General features: G+C 38.9%; 4 protein-coding genes across 5 annotated transcripts; 2 read left to right on the top strand and 2 right to left on the bottom strand.

The window, feature by feature from the left end:
- Positions 1–465: 465 nt before the first annotated feature.
- LOC106405728 (phosphatidylinositol/phosphatidylcholine transfer protein SFH2) lies at positions 466–3523 on the top strand. The gene is made up of 12 exons (XM_013846263.3): positions 466–621; positions 823–1196; positions 1275–1541; positions 1637–1714; positions 1808–1909; positions 2001–2050; positions 2153–2252; positions 2342–2434; positions 2513–2654; positions 2745–3067; positions 3149–3223; positions 3315–3523. Exons 2-12 carry the CDS (start codon positions 834–836, stop codon positions 3327–3329), a joined length of 1608 nt encoding a protein of 535 aa, XP_013701717.1. The 5' UTR covers positions 466–621; positions 823–833; the 3' UTR covers positions 3330–3523.
- A 3-nt stretch (positions 3524–3526) lies between these two features.
- Positions 3527–7329, bottom strand: LOC106405727 (phosphatidylinositol/phosphatidylcholine transfer protein SFH6-like). The gene is made up of 8 exons (XM_013846262.3): positions 6237–7329; positions 5215–6062; positions 5073–5122; positions 4682–4997; positions 4459–4597; positions 4006–4358; positions 3844–3918; positions 3527–3741 (listed from the first exon to the last, which is right to left on the bottom strand). Exons 1-8 carry the CDS (start codon positions 6268–6270, stop codon positions 3706–3708), a joined length of 1851 nt encoding a protein of 616 aa, XP_013701716.1. The 5' UTR covers positions 6271–7329; the 3' UTR covers positions 3527–3705.
- Positions 7330–8481: 1152 nt separating this feature from the next.
- Positions 8482–12005, bottom strand: LOC106402511 (glutamic acid-rich protein-like). Its single transcript, XM_013843263.3, has 14 exons — positions 11771–12005; positions 11419–11514; positions 11156–11323; positions 10999–11075; positions 10711–10908; positions 10543–10618; positions 10272–10456; positions 9945–10182; positions 9750–9844; positions 9627–9673; positions 9351–9543; positions 9118–9262; positions 8888–9021; positions 8482–8804 (listed from the first exon to the last, which is right to left on the bottom strand). Exons 2-14 carry the CDS (start codon positions 11456–11458, stop codon positions 8631–8633), a joined length of 1770 nt encoding a protein of 589 aa, XP_013698717.1. The 5' UTR covers positions 11459–11514; positions 11771–12005; the 3' UTR covers positions 8482–8630.
- A 569-nt stretch (positions 12006–12574) lies between these two features.
- LOC106406537 lies at positions 12575–15262 on the top strand. 2 transcript variants are annotated; one of them, XM_013847223.3, is made up of 5 exons: positions 12575–12773; positions 13247–13605; positions 13775–13821; positions 13920–14861; positions 14947–15262. In XM_013847223.3, the coding sequence occupies exons 2-4, from the start codon at positions 13323–13325 to the stop codon at positions 14856–14858; spliced, it is 1269 nt and encodes a 422-aa protein (XP_013702677.1). In that variant the 5' UTR covers positions 12575–12773; positions 13247–13322; the 3' UTR covers positions 14859–14861; positions 14947–15262. The 2 variants fall into 2 exon arrangements, with proteins under 2 accessions (XP_013702677.1, XP_013702679.1); XM_013847225.3 differs by having other exon boundaries at positions 12609–12773; positions 13252–13605.
- Positions 15263–15618: the final 356 nt, after the last annotated feature.

The raw sequence follows: 15618 nt of genomic DNA, 5'->3' as shown, positions 1-15618 counted from the left end.
GTCGTATAAGGTTAAGATAGGATATGTTTCTATAAAACCTTAGAAAATACACATCAATTTCCCCAATTACTGTTAGACTTTTTAGAAACCCCCATTTATGGCCCCGTTTTTTCTTCTTCCTCTTCCCAAAAGTCCAAAACAAATAAATCTAATTAAGAAACAAATAATTATTTTACACGACTGGCATATAATTTTAGAAGAAGTTTTTTATTAGTATTTTCATTTTTGGATTAAACTATTTCTCACAAAATGGTTTCTCTAATATAAGATTAAAGCTAAAAAAATCTGTTTACAAAAAAAGAAAAAGCTAATTTTTTTGAAAGTGAATCAAGAACAGGTAAAAACCTTGTCAATGCTCTCTCTCTAGATTTGTAACATTTGTTCTCTGATAATTAGTTTTAGAGACGTTCTTAATTTGGTGTGAGAAGAATAGAGTTATATATATCTCTCTTGTTTTCTTCTTAGTTTTGTTTTTAGTCTACAGGTAAAAAAATATGTAGAAGAAGTTACATGTGTTCTTCTTTCTCACCTAAACTCTTCGAAACTCACGCTTCTTGAATCAATTTTGAAACATATAATACATATTTTTCTTTCGATTTTCAGTCTCTAATCACACAAAACGTGAGGTTTATGATAGTTTTCGGTTTACGTTAATCCTCATAAGCTTAGGAAGATTGTTTCTCGTAGTATTTGGGGATGAATGTGACATGTTAAATGAGTTTCTTCTTCATTTCTTTTTCATTTCCAACGTTTATTTGTTAGCCAAATGAAACGTAACAGAGTTTTTATATTTTTTTATTAAACTGCTATTTGATTCAACAGGAAGTTTAATCATGACGGAAACAATGGTTGAGATCTCAGAAGATGAGAAGAGATTAACAAAGCTTTGCTCTCTAAAGAAGAAGGCAATAAATGCAACGAACAAGTTTAAGCACTCCATGACCAAGAGAGGTCGAAGGCATAGCCGTGTGAGATGCGTCTCAATCGTCGATGAAATCGATACAGAGGAGTTGCGACAGGTTGATGCTTTCCGTCAAGCTCTTATACTAGAGGAGCTGCTTCCCTCGAAACATGATGATCATCACATGATGCTTAGGTTCTTGAGGGCAAGAAAGTTTGATATTGAAAAGGCCAAACAAATGTGGGCTGATATGCTTAACTGGAGGAAAGACTATGGTGCAGATACCATCATGGAGGTAAACGGCTCTCTTTCTCTACTCTCTTGTTTTTGTCTCTTTGTCTCTAAAGTGTCTCTCTCTTTCTTCTTGTTCAAGGACTTTGATTATGGAGAGATCGATGAAGTGGTTAAGTACTATCCACAAGGGTATCATGGTGTTGACAAGGAAGGCAGACCTGTCTATATTGAGAGGCTAGGCCAAGTTGATGCCGTGAAGCTCATGAAAGTGACAACAATAGATAGGTACGTGAAGTACCATGTGAAAGAGTTTGAGAAGACTTTCACCGTCAAGTTCCCTGCTTGTTCCATTGCTGCTAAGAGACACATTGATCAGAGCACAACGATCTTGGATGTTCAAGGCGTGGTATGTGCTTAAAATAAGCTATAGAATATAATTTTTTTCTTCTGTAAGGTTGTTTCTTGAATGATTTGATCTTTTGTTTTTTTTTTCTCATTGAGGGGTTAAATAACTTCAACAAAGCTGCAAAAGATCTCCTCCAGAGTATTCAGAAAATCGACAATGATAACTACCCCGAGGTTCTGTTTTGTGCCTTTTTCTTCTTATATTAAGAGTTACTAATGGTTTTGGATGCAGAACCATGACTTCTTTGTGTCTGTATTACATTGTAGACTCTGAACCGTATGTTCATCATCAATGCTGGTTATGGGTTTAGGCTTGTGTGGAACGGAGTGAAATCTTTCCTTGACCCAAAGACTACAGCCAAGATTCACGTAAAGCTTTCCTGAAAGACTATACTTTGTGTTTACTTGATCTAAAAGTTAGTAAAAAAAAAAAAACATTATTTCTGTTGATTAATGGCAGGTTCTTGGTAACAAATACCAAAGCAAACTGCTGGAGATCATTAACGCCAAGTGAGAATTTGATAACTCTTTACATTTGACCTTAAACCGTTGCTTTATCTTTTTACATGTTATTTAAAAAAATAAATATGTTCTACTCATTGTATGTTTTAGTGAACTGCCTGAGTTCTTGGGTGGTAAGTGCACATGCGCAGACAAAGGTGGATGTATGCGTTCAGACAAAGGTCCATGGAACGACCCTGAGATCTTCAAGGTAGAACCAAAACCTTTTTATAAAAAAGAAATACAGATATATGAATTTATTATACAACTTCTGACTCATATATATAAATAAAACAACAGTTGGTTCAGAACGGCGAAGGTAGATGCCCGAGGAAGAGCTTGTCAGGGATCGAGGAAAAGACCATCTCAGTGTGCAAGAACGTAACAGAGGAGGTATGTTGAACATTTTCTCATATATGCTTTGATATTTTTCAGTAAAAACCTAACGTTTTTTTTTTAAAACAAATAAAGAAACGTGAAGTTTTCGAACCAGAAGAGACTTGCAAGAAAGCTGCTGCGGAGATGGAGAAGTTCATCGACAAAACCGTGGATACTGGTGCTTATCCTACACAGGAGCATCACAAGGCCAAGAACATTGTTCCCGACCCTAAAGGTTTTTTTTTATAGTTTTTTGGTTTAGCTTATAAACCGGGTTTGGGTTATAAGTTCTATTTAAACCGGTGAGACATTTTAAAATTTTCAGATTTGTTGTTGTCCCCGGCTGTGGAGAGGAAAGGGTACTTATACGGCAGCATGATGGCGTTGCTGATGGGGATAGTGGGAGTGATGAGGCTAACGAAGAACATGCCAAGGAAGCTCACACAGGGGAATGTCTACCCAGACGGAGTGACCGTTATGCCGACGCAGGAGTATAGGGCGATGGTTAAGAGGATGACAGATCTCGAGGAGAAATGTAAATCCATGGAAGCTGCTCAGATTGCTATTTCTATGGAGAGGGAGAAGGTTCTTGACGCTGCACTTCGTCGTGTTGACCAGCTCGAGCTTCAGTTGTCTGAAACCAAGAAGGTGAAGAACTCTCTTTATCTTTCTCAATAACTACTTTCTTGTTCTCTTTTGTAATAATTGCTCTGTTTTTATTATTTTTAGGCGCTGGACGAGACAATGACGAGGCAACATGAGATAATGGCTTACATCGAGAAGAAAAAGAAGAAGAAGAGAAAGGTAAGAAGAACACATATTCATCACATTAAGAATGATTACTTTTTTATTGCTTTATAAATAATTATCTGCCTTTTTTTTTTTGAATTTTCAGTTCTTATTTTTCTGAAAGACTGCTTCAACCTCCTAAACTGCATTTCCGTTTTCTACAAGTGGATACTGGAGAAGACATAATAATGAAGTCTTGATTTGCCTTGTGTTTAAAGACTCAATTTCTCCCTTTTTGTGTAATTGTTTCTCCCTTTAAAAAAATAAAATAATTGTTTTGTTAATGTAAAACTCATAAAGACCAACTTGTCATCATCATCATCATAAAAGAGAAAGAACTCTCTTCTTTGAATTGATTTGAACATAAAATGAGATGAGAAAAGTCTGTTTGTTTTTAATAAACACTTGTTCTGTTCCTCTTCTTTATAAACGAAAATCTACGAAGGAAAAGAGAAAGAGAAGGCAGATAGATAGACGCTTCTTCTTTCTTCATCTTCTTAAAAACAGAACATGTGCTTCCTCTTCTTCTTCTTCTGCAAACAAAAAAAAAACAATATTGATCATGAGATTAGGAGTTCCTACAACAGAAATTGAATCAATAACATTCAAAATAGTAAAAAAAAAAAGAAACAGACCTGGGACTGAGTAAACTCTTGACGATCAATGTAAGCGAGTAATTCTTCTTGCCTCATCAGAGCTTCATATAGAGCCTGGCTCCAAAAATAAGAAAAACGTTTTTTTTTTAGAGAACATGGAGATTCTACTTATGTTTGAACATATGGAGTATTCAAATTTACCTTTTTAGTGGCTATGAGCTCGGCTTCAAGTGCGTCCACGCGGCAAACAGCTGCGTTAAGCAGCTCTTCCTTCTCATAAGGCATCTCATTTGGCTTTGACTGCAGCGCTCCAATTTTCTCCTCAAGTTCCGTTAATTTCTTCAGCACTGAATTGAGGAGCTCAGCTTCCTCCTCTTTAGCGGCAGTGTTTCCTTCTATTTGCGGAGGAGGAGGAGGAAGCTGCTTGGTCACAACACGGTTTGATACTGTGCGGAAGAATGCGAGAATCGCCATCACAATCGCCATGAAAAATACTAACACACGAGCGCTGAAGCTTTCATTCTCCTTTGGGACATTTGGAGTAACAAGAACTCCTGCAGTAAAAAAAAAGATTATAGACCAAAGTTTCAGATTTTGTCCAGTGTTTGATGCCAAAATTTGAACCTTTCTTTAACTTAATCATTAAAAAGTTACCTTTGGACTGAACCCTGTTGATGGAGGTGGTGGGTTTGACCTTCCAGGTGGCGTCGACAGCTTTGTCAACCATTGGAACATACTCATCATAACCAGCCAAACTACCGGCAAAGCTCGTTTCACCAGACCCAATCTTTGCCTGCAAATAACAACCACTAGCAAGTAAATCTACAAAACTACACAAGAAGATAGAGAGAGAAAGTGCCATTTTAAAAAATCACACCTCTTCACGAACAGGGGTCAAGCGGAGATGAGAATAATTTTTAATTGCCTTTGGAGAGACAACCACATCTTCAGCTTCAGAACCTGACTCTGCGGTTGAGGTGTCACTTCCCTTTATCCATGGATAAGATGGCTTTGCATACGCAATGACTTTCCCTTCGCTGTTCAGAACTTTCACCACCTGCTTCGCTCGGTGAGCTCCCCCGTGTAGAACCATCTTCAAAATATCAGGATTTTTCCAAGGCCCTTTATCAGAAAGCATACAGCCACCCTGATCAGCGCAAGTACATGTACCACCCAAAAACTCAGGCAACTCGCTGTAACAAAACGATACAATGTAAGCAAAAACACACAAAAGAATCAAAGTCAATTCTTTAGCAGGAGTTACATACCTGGAATCGATAACCTCAAGCAATTTGCTCTGATACTTGTTTCCAAGCATCTACATCACAACACAGAACAGTCTAGATAAACACCAGAAGCCTTTAAACCTAAAGCCAAAGGAGAAGAAGAAAAAAAATGTAGTAAACTCACATGAATCTTAGAAGTTGTTTTGGGGTCAAGGAAGCTCTTCAGAGTGCTCCAAATCACGCGGAATCCAGTCCCTGCGTTGATGATGAACATCTGGTGGAGAGTCTCCGGATAGTTATCCCCATCAATCTTCTGCAACCTAGTAACAAGCTCCCGAGCATACTTGCTAAAGTTCTTCAACCCCACTCCCTGCACGTCCAAGATCGTCGTGCTCGAGTCAATATGCTTCTTCGCAGCGATCGTGCAAGCAGGGAACTTGACCATGAAACTCCTCTCGAACTCCTTCACATGATACCTAAGATACCTATCAATCGTCGTGACCTGCATCAGCTTGTTGGGATCGACTTTCCCGAGCCTCTCGATATACACAGGCCTCCCTTCTTTATCCACGCTGTGGTAACACTGCGGGTAATACTTCAAGACATCGTCAATCTCTTCAAACTCAAAGTCTTGGATGATAGTGTCTGTACCAAACTCCTTCCTCCACTGGATCATGTCCCCCCACATCTGTTTTGCCTTCTCGACGTCGAACTTCCTCGCTTTCAGGAAGCGTAGCATCATGTGGTAGTCGTCGTGTTTTGAAGGGAGGAGCTCATCCATGACTAAAGATTGCCGGAACTCGTCGACGGCTTGAAGCTCCTCGACGTCGCGGACGTCTTCGATGGAGACGGAGCTGACGCGGCCTTCGTTTTTGCGGCGCTTCTTCTTCTTGAGGGAGTGTTTGAACTTGGTGGAGGCGTTGATGGCTTTCTTCTTCAGGGAGCCGATTCTTGTTCTCCTCTCGTCTTCTGAGATCTCGAAGTCGGACTTGCGCTCTTTCTTCTCGTCGCTGCTCAACAGTCCCTCGAAACCTGATTTAAAGTGTCGATTTTTAAAATTTTTTTAATAACAATCAGCTGAAATTAATCTAATTTCTGAAAATTGAGGTTCTTAAACAGCAAAGCCCTAAATACCCAGAACGTGATTACATTATTCGATCGTACTCAGAAACCTAGAAAGCAAATCGACAGATCTGATACACTTACATGGTATTGCGAATCGATCAACAGGACCTGACATCTGAAGATTCCTTCCCACTAAACGACTGATAAAAGCTCTGGCTCGAATGGCTGATCCACGAATCAATCTTTGTTCTATCTTTCTTGCGAATCTACTCTTCCTCCCATTAACCAGAGAGAGAGAGAGACTCCTCAAATTTCGCAAAAATTAAAGAAAAAATTCCAGAGGTAAAAAAAAAGTGGAGAGTAGAATTCGGAGCAACCTCTGGACTATTTCTTTATTGCTTTTTTGCTTTGCTTATATCTCTTTTACAATTCTTTCTAGAAAACAAAGGAAAATAATATCTAAATATTTATTAGCCTGACACCTCTATTATTTACACTCGCTTCCTATTGTGAACCCCATACTTTTCTTTGCTTTTGCCCCTTCCTGTTCTAGTAAGGATTAAATCTCCAAATCCCATACTTAATTTGGATATTTAGTCTTGTTCCAAAAAGATAGAAAATATTAAACGTACACATACTTTTTACTTACCTATTTACATCCACACATATTTTCAGCATGTGAAGTACTTCTTCCTTGTAAATTTTCCAAAGAACCCTTATAACCTAAAATCTATTTTTTCATTAACTCATCAAATTTTAATCAGACGCATCTACTCTCTTCTCTTACAATTTTCACAGCCGACGTTTTACACAATATAATAAAAGCCGTAGATGGAAGAGGAAAAGTTGGAGGTGGAGATGCTAGTGGAGAAGAAAAGGTGGAGACATAGTTACGGTGGATAACATAATGTTTATGGTGGTCATGCTAGTGGCAACGGTAGAGGTCAGGTCTTATGTGGTGGTGAAGGAGGAAGAGCTGGACGTGGAGCCGTGATGTGGATCAAAAGTTGGAAGGTATGGAGGAGGTGACGGTGGAGGAGCTAATGGCTTAAGTGGAACTTGTGTAATTGGATATGAAAATTGTGGTGGTGAAAGAAGTGGTTAGCAGTCATGGAGCCGGTGGAGGGTCTTATCGTGTTAGTGCTTACGTAGGCAGGTAATGGAGGAGCTTATGGCAGAGGAGGAGGAGCTAATGGCGTCTGGAGCTTGCAGATGTGGATATGAAAGTTGTGGTTGCGAAAGAAGTGGTTAGCGGTCATGGAGGCGGTTGAAGGTTTTATGGTGTTGGTTTTTACGAAGGCTGAAGGAAGAGGAACCAGAGGCGGGGAAAGATCAACAGTTATACCCTCTAGTGGCGGTAGAGGAAGTGGTGGTGGAGAAGCTTATGGAGGAGGTGAAGTTTATAGCGGGATAGTTATGGAAGTGGTAGTGGTGAAGGAGGTGGTATGGTGGTACAAAAGAAAGATACCTCAGTGGTGGTTAAAGAGGTAGTTATGGATAGTCCACAATTTGAAATCGGTTTCATGACCACATTTTCTCTGATCACATGAACGAAATTAAATGAGGGTTATAATAGACATTTTACTTCACATTTTCCTGCACAAAATATACCTACAGCTTGAAGTATGTCAAAGTGTAATACAACACCTTTAAAGTATGTCAGTTGGTAAAACTTTCAAAAATATATCTAGTTACTAATTATCTTTGGATTTGAATTAAATCTTTTAAAATTAAAATATTGTATACCATATCTGTTTCAACATAATTTTTCTTTCTTTTAATTTTTGTCTTATTTACCATTTTTAAGACTACAAATTCAATAACTATTACTTAAAAATTAAGTTACGGCTGAAAAATTATGCATGGCTTGAAGACTATGAATCACCAACAAACAAGTCGACAACATATTTGGTTGAAGGAGCCGTGGGTTGGGAGAATTAAATGTAGAAATCGCGGTAAATTTTGTAAGAAAATTTAATATGTGGCTTGAAAATAAATGTTGGCATAAGACTGGGGGATGCTTATAAAATTAATAAGAAATATAGGCGTGAAGAAGCAGTAGAACAAGAGATTCGCTTTTTTGTCACACCAGCCGACGATGATCTGACGGTCGTTAATGACATTACGTGAAATTTTAACGGGTCTACCTTCAGTAGGCTGTAATGTCGTAATCAGAGAAGCACACTGTACAAAAAGTTAAAAAGAATAAAAAAAAATATCAATGAGAATTTCGCCGACAAACCGGAGCAGTACACGATGAGTCAACAGTCATTGGCCATTTGTTGTCGGATTTTTAATACATTTTCCCCCACAAAAAAATCCTTAATTTTTTTTTGACGAAAAAAAAATTCCTTAATTACAATTGTTTGTATGAAACATATAAACGTGACGAATTAGCAAAAACAAAAATAACGAAATCTTTTACATCCAACTATCCAAGACATAAGTCTTCGTATAAAAACTTTTTCATCTAAATCGAAAAGAATACTCTAATATTATGTTCTATGACAGCAAAGACGATTTGTTTATAAATCACTACATCTCACTCTTATAAGAATTCCAAAAATCATCATCATCTCCCTCATTATCGTCGATTTCATCTCCACCGTCCGATCTAACGCCATTCTCAACATCCCCACCGTCCGATTCCTTTACTCCAGCTACTACATCACCAGCTCGCTCAGTCTCCTCAGTCTTCGTCGGTTCCTCCTACACACATACAAAGCGACATCGTTTGAATTTTAGTTACAGATTTTGGCGGCAACTTAAAGAAGAATATAACGAATGCTTACATTCTCTGGAACATCAGTAGTCGTCTCTGCCTCCTCTCCAGCTTCTTCTCCTTCTTCCTCTTCCTCTTCTCCTTCCTTTGCAGCCGCAGCTTCTTCCTGAAGCTTCTTTATCACATTATGATAATGAGTTAACTCTGCATGAAGAAACACACAAACCTGCTAAGTTCTTCCATGGCTCAACCAAGAAACTAAATTGAGCAAAAGAGAGAGAGACAGAAAGGATCTCTCACGTTTCGAGCGTGTTGATAAAGCATCATTAAGCTTCAACGGATTCTTGCGTTCTTCCAACTTGTATTTGAGTTTGATCTGTTGACGAGTTCTTTCAGGAAACAGTTGTTGTACCATTGATAGATTGCTCCCAAATTCTTGAACTCCCTATAACCAAAACAAAAAAAAAGATCTATAGAATGAACTAACAATATCTTTGCCATTTAAACAATAAGTGAGATCAAGTTTATTTTACCTCATAGAAGAGCTGTGTATCTTGTTTTGACCACCGAGTTCTGGGAGTCTTGTTCATGTACGTTTGATAGTTAACCGGTGAGTCCGGTTTAACTACGGGAGCTTCGTGATTTTCTCCTTCCTCCATACCAAACTCGTCTTCTGCGTCAAAGCCTTGAGAATAAAAGTGGTTATCCTCCGACATGTTTGTATTACTGCACCACATTAGATAAAGAAAACAAACTGAGACACTCATCTCCCACTTTCAATCTTCTCTGAGATGAATATAGTGTAGTACCTTTCTTGGGTCGGCGGCACAACAGGAGCTCCCTTTGCTTCCTTTTTCTGTTTGTATTAACAAGAAATAAACATAAGGAAAGTTTAGGATCCAAGCAATACATGAACAAAGAGTGATTCTTACCTCCAGCGATTCTCTATATGCAACAAGGCGAAGCATATCTCTAATAGGCAGATTTCTGATTTCATCATCGGGGGTTTCAAGCAATTCCTTATCCACTAGACCACGCACAAAAACATGAATACAGTTAGGTCAGATGCTAAGATGATTATTTCAGTTGAAAGAGAGAATCATTTATGTTTCAGCTAATTAAGTTACATGTTCTGTTTTTCTGCCGACGACTTGAATGCTTGAACTTCTTCTTCTTCTCAGGAGTTGACTTATTTGGTTCTTCCTCACTAGTAGTGGTTTTCTTCTTTCGACCTCTCTTCTTTTTCCCCTTTTTGTCAGCACCTGTTTCCGCTTCATTAGACTGTGTTTCTCCTTCTCCCATAACTGTATCGTTATTACTAGGTGAGACAACATGGTGTTCTTGTTCCAATACGCTAGGAGCAGCCTGATCAAAATATTAAAAAGCAGAACCAATCAAAAAACTATATATCCCAAGTCCCAACTTAACATAGTAAGAAGAGCAAATATTATTACCGTTTCTTTGTGAACTTCAGGAATAGTATTGGTGTTGAATTCATCGTTTCTTGATTCCTCATTGACCATAAACTCAGACTGGTTAGCACCAGTTGTATCATCAACAGAGTAATGAGACTCTGGTTCTTCTTCAATCACAGTGTCGAGCAATCTAGGCTTTGGTTGGAACTTTCCAGTATGTTGCTCTACACAAGTTACACCATTATAACTAAGTTATTACTAGATATATTTAAGATAATCAAAGCATAAATATTCGGTGCTTAAAGATTACCATAAGCACTGGTGATGCATTCCTCCTGTACAATATCAAGAGTTTCCATGTTCCAGTCGCATTCTTCTTCTACTTCCTGTGTCAACATTAAAACTTGCAAAATTAGTTTTATATTTAAAGTAAAAGAAGTGAAACATCGGCTTAGAAAGCGAGCATCCACACACATACCCCTGTTTGCATCCTTTGAGTTTGATCATCAATAACTTCATCCGTTTCACTAGTAACAGAATCACCAAACGTTGCAGAATCTTGTCTTCTGGGGTCATCAGGATATGCAGGTGCCGCCTCTGTGCCATCCTCACATCTTTTGCCCTCTGAATTTAAGTTAGTACAAGCACGGAGAACGGAGGCCCCTCCTGAGACATTCTACAGAAACAAAAGAGTTTGCTCCACTAAAACACCATGTAGCATACACTAAAAAAACATTTCAAAAAGGTAGGAAGAAAAACACTTTACCTCTTTAGATATTGTTCCCATGGTGGATTGGTTAATGGTTCCACTATCAGGGACAGTAGTCTCAGAAGTTGAAACATCTGCAAAACAGAATCACACATCTTAAATTACTTATCAACAACATATAAAATACAAATTGGTTTGAGAGAAGAAACAATACTACTGGGATAAGCCGACGATGCCTCCAGAGAAACCGGATGTTCGCTTTGTGTTGAGAGTTTCTCCTTGGCAACATCAGTAGAGAGTGTTGTCTGTGAGGTTGAAAGAGGGACTTGCTTCTTCTTGGGTTGTGGTCTACCTCTCGGCTTAAACTTGGCACCAGCCCTAGCTGTTAAAATCCATATGTTTCAGCCAAATCAATCAATCAAATAAAAAAAGTAATGAAACTAATCAAAAAAAGTGAAGAGAGAAAATAAAAATTACCTGCTGGTGCAGCAGGTTCATCATCAAAGTCTAAATCCATGGACTTTGTTGTGTGTTCACAAAATACTCACCCTCTCAACAAAGTGTCACCTCCCTCTTCAATCAATACAATTACAAAAATAAGATCAATGACAAATCTCAACACAAACAAACATATAAGCAAAGCAAGGACAATGTTGTAATCACAATGAAACATTCAGGAGAGCATTCCATGTACCAATGAGTAAATGAGAATCTGATATTTCAAGTCTATGTAAACGGTCGCCAAGCATAAAAATCAATCAAAGCAACTCTTTAACCTATGAATAGAAACTGGAACTTTTTCAGCGGAGAATCAGAAAACTAGCGATACCTGATAAACCATGAAACGATCCGGTTGAATCTAGACTGTTGATGCAAACTCTAGGGTTTACGCTACTCGGAGTCGGAACACTAGCTTCGACGAATGGAGAGACTGAGAGAGAGAGAGGATTGGCCGTGAATGTTCTGCGTCTATTATCGGCTAGGTTATATAAAAATAACTAACTGTTATTAAAGATCGTGCGGGCTAGTGGTCATTGATTGCCTCTCTAAAGTTCGGTTTTGACCTAGTGGCTAGGGTTCGATTCCTAAAAGCTCGGTTATTAATCAGAATCCGTAGTAGGCCGCCTAATGGGCTTTAATAAGGGCCCAAATCCACCTTTAATAAATAAACATATTTTGTGTAGTAGTGATGGTTTCGTCTTTATATTTCTCTTTCTTCGGTGAATCTTTTACTTCCGTGTTGGCTTCACAAAACTCCAGGTCGCGTATCCTTTAAGATACTGGGGACAGGGACAGGGACAGGGACAGGGACAGGGACATGGTTCTCTTTCCTATTTTATAAAATTGGTCCCTCGAATATTATTAGTTTTTCCGGTTTGGAATATATCTTCTTAACGGCTCCATCTAACGACGTCACAATGAAAAGTTGCCGGTTCATTATTATTCGTCCTCCCTCCGCATTTTTGTCCTTTAACGTGACGTGGCACTACTCACCCGTAAGTCAATTCAATTCCGCTAACTCTGACGGCGTCACAACACCACAAATAGAGGCATTAAACCAAACCTGTTTTATTCTTTTCGAGAACCGAACCGAACCGATTTATCTGGGTGCAATTATGATAATGTGTACGGTTTGCGAATATATACCAACCGGATTCAAACGGCGTGGAATAAGCCGTCAGAAAAGACTTGTAGTCGTCTCTTTCCCTCTCTGGAAGGAACAAAAAGCAAAGCACTCGCATCGCAGTGTACTTTTCCCTTTCTCACTCTAACAGACCCGCCGCTCTCTCTCTCTCTCTCTCTCTCTCTCTCTTCGTCTTCTCCGGGAGCAGGTTCGATTTTCTTGTGACTCTACCCATCATCTCATCATCTTAGCATATGTTTGATTGTTGTTTTTGTTATCCTTTGTGTTCTTCCGGTATTATATTTTTCGGGTATTGATTTTTTAGGGTTTATGTTTCTGTTTTGGGTCTCTTGTCGACTTGTCGTTGGTGCTTGCTGATTTTCCGGCCATAATCTCGGATCTGTTTAATGATTGTTTAATTACTAAGCTTTCTGAAATTTATCTCGGATTCTCTTAGTGAATAATAGTCATGGCATTTTTAGAATCTTGTGGGTGGGCAATAGATAGAGATCGAGTTGATTCTTTTTCTATATATATATATATATATATATTTACTTATTGGTATTTGATCGATGGCTAATAAGCTCCCACGTATCTTATCCATGGGGTGATTGCAACCTGGACTTTGATGTTCTGATCCAATTCCTGAAACTTCCTTGCTTCCTTTCATTTATTTTGTAGTTAAGGTTGTAGAAGAAGCGGGATTGTTGTCAGCACTGTCACTGCATAGTGGTTACTACTTGTGAGTTTTCAGATAATGGGGAACGCGTGTTGTGTAGCTCCGCGTGACAAAATGGTCCTCCTGCCTAACGCATCATCAGCTGCTGCTGAGAGGAGGCATTCTCCTACTTGGAGTTTCCGCTGGGATACTAATCATAATAGAGGCCGTGTGGCTGGTGAAGAAGCCTCTCTCAGTTGGTTGTCTGATGGTATTAGTCGGAACGATGTGTTGTCTGATTTCAAATCTGATTTTGTTTCATCTCAAGGCTCCCCTTTGGACAGTTTCCGGACGCAGACGTTGCAGAAGTCTCCGGCCTCAGGTAAAAATAAGTTCAGCTTGTTTACTTGGTTTTTTTTTAGATAGTATTTTTCAGAACATGTTAAATCATGTGTCTCTTGATAGGACTTCTCTACTTGCTTCTTGACTTGGCTATGCATCTGTCTACAGATCATAATAATCTTACATGAGGTTAATGAATATTTTGGCAGATTTATCTTTTCCAAGAAATTCTTCCATGGATACAGTCTTTGAGCAGGTAAAGCTTGTTTCACCAGTAGCTGAGTTTTCTCACATCTTTGAAACTTTACACTTGTGATGCTTAACCTCTCTTTTGCATTTCTATCTCTCACACAGAAAGAAAAGGATTCAATAGAATCTGCAGCACCTTCGTACCCATCTCCTGCACAGTTGTCTCTTTCACTTGCTTCACAACCATCTTCTTTCCCAACGTCACCACTTCCCTCCCAGATCTACTATCACCCTGCAAGTTCATCTACACTTAATCCGACACAGCGCCCTCGCCTATCAAAGCACGTCTCAGATGGTCAGATCTGTGGAATGAACTCACTTAGCAGAAGCTCGATAACTGAAGAGAGGCAGGGAACTCCTTTAAGATGTGATTCTTCTGAGAGTGGACCATCTGAAGGTTGGTCACTGCAGGCCTTTTCTGAAATGATGTCATCTTCTCGCAGCACCGAACCTTTGTCTTATGATAACGACCACTTTGGGCTTGAACGGGACATGATAGGCCATCACAGCAACCGAATGTCCAATCATCAGCAGCAAAGCTGTGGTGCGTGCTCTAGACCCTTGTCAGAGAAATCCTTGTGGAGCAGCCAAAAGATGTTTATGACCAACGAGCTCTCTGTGTCTGCAATTCTAGCTTGTGGGCATGTCTATCATGGTGAGTGTTTAGAGCAGATGACCCCAGAAATCGATAAATTCGACCCTTCATGCCCAATCTGTACTCTGGGTGAGAAGAAAACGGCGAAGCTGTCGGAGAAAGCGTTGAGAGTGGAGATGGATTTGAAAGCTAGGCACAACAAAAGACTTAGAAACCGAGTTTTGGACAGTGGTTTTGACTGCGAGGATTTTGTAATGTTTGATGACAACCACAGGGTAGAGGCAGCAGCAGGCAAGAGCCCTAAACTGGTCTCAAGTTCAAGCGCCAAGAGCTATTCGGCAAAGCCTTTCTTGGCTCGACATTTCTCTTTTGGGTCCACTAAATCGACTAAAGAGAACCTTCCTGTCAAAAAGAAAGGCTTCTTTTGGACCAAATCCAGCAAAATATGAACTGTAAGCTGCTCTCTCTATAGCTCAAAGACTCGAATCAGTGAATTACATACAGGTAAGAGACTGATCATGTTTTTTGTTGTTTCAGATTATGCGTTGCTCTGTACTGTCCGAACCATAGAACTCAACACACACGGAGACAGTACCATTCAATTAAGACAGGCTATTCGTTGTTACACACTTTCCTCGTTGGCTTTTTTTTTTAATTGGTTCCTAAACTGTCACACATGTAAAGTTACAAATTTAGAATATAAGGTTGGGGGATAAAAACAAGATTGGATCATTAGCTTATAAAATTAATCTGGCTGTGCATAGATTAGGATTTAAACTCTGAAAGCAAAGCGATTGTATATGGTTTGTATTACATCTGCAAGCTTCACCTCAATCAAACTTCTTTCTGTGAATATTGATTTGTTTCATTGCTGTATATGAACAGATAAACATCGGTTGATCATTTCTCTACTAAAAAACATTAAACAAACAAGATTTATATGGTCAGAAATAGAAAATTATTTGCCGGGATGAGTAGGTTCATACAAAGTCCATTGGTTCTCAATAAAATTATCAAAAAGTTGCTAACAGAAAGAAAAAAAGTTTATGATATTCATGCAAAAGTATCACCACTAGCACATATATATTATACACCATTCATAAGTCGTAACCACTAAGCTAAGTTTGTATAATAATTATTTTGTTCTGATCAATAGTAAGTGGGGAATTTTTATTCCACAATAGGAGTGGGAAAAATAGTACATGTCCG

The sequence above is a fragment of the Brassica napus genome, chromosome C3, assembly GCF_020379485.1.
Source record: "Brassica napus cultivar Da-Ae chromosome C3, Da-Ae, whole genome shotgun sequence".
NCBI lineage: Eukaryota > Viridiplantae > Streptophyta > Magnoliopsida > Brassicales > Brassicaceae > Brassica > Brassica napus.
The sequence above is the reverse complement of the archived record's forward strand: the minus strand, read 5'-3'. Positions and strand labels throughout refer to the sequence as shown.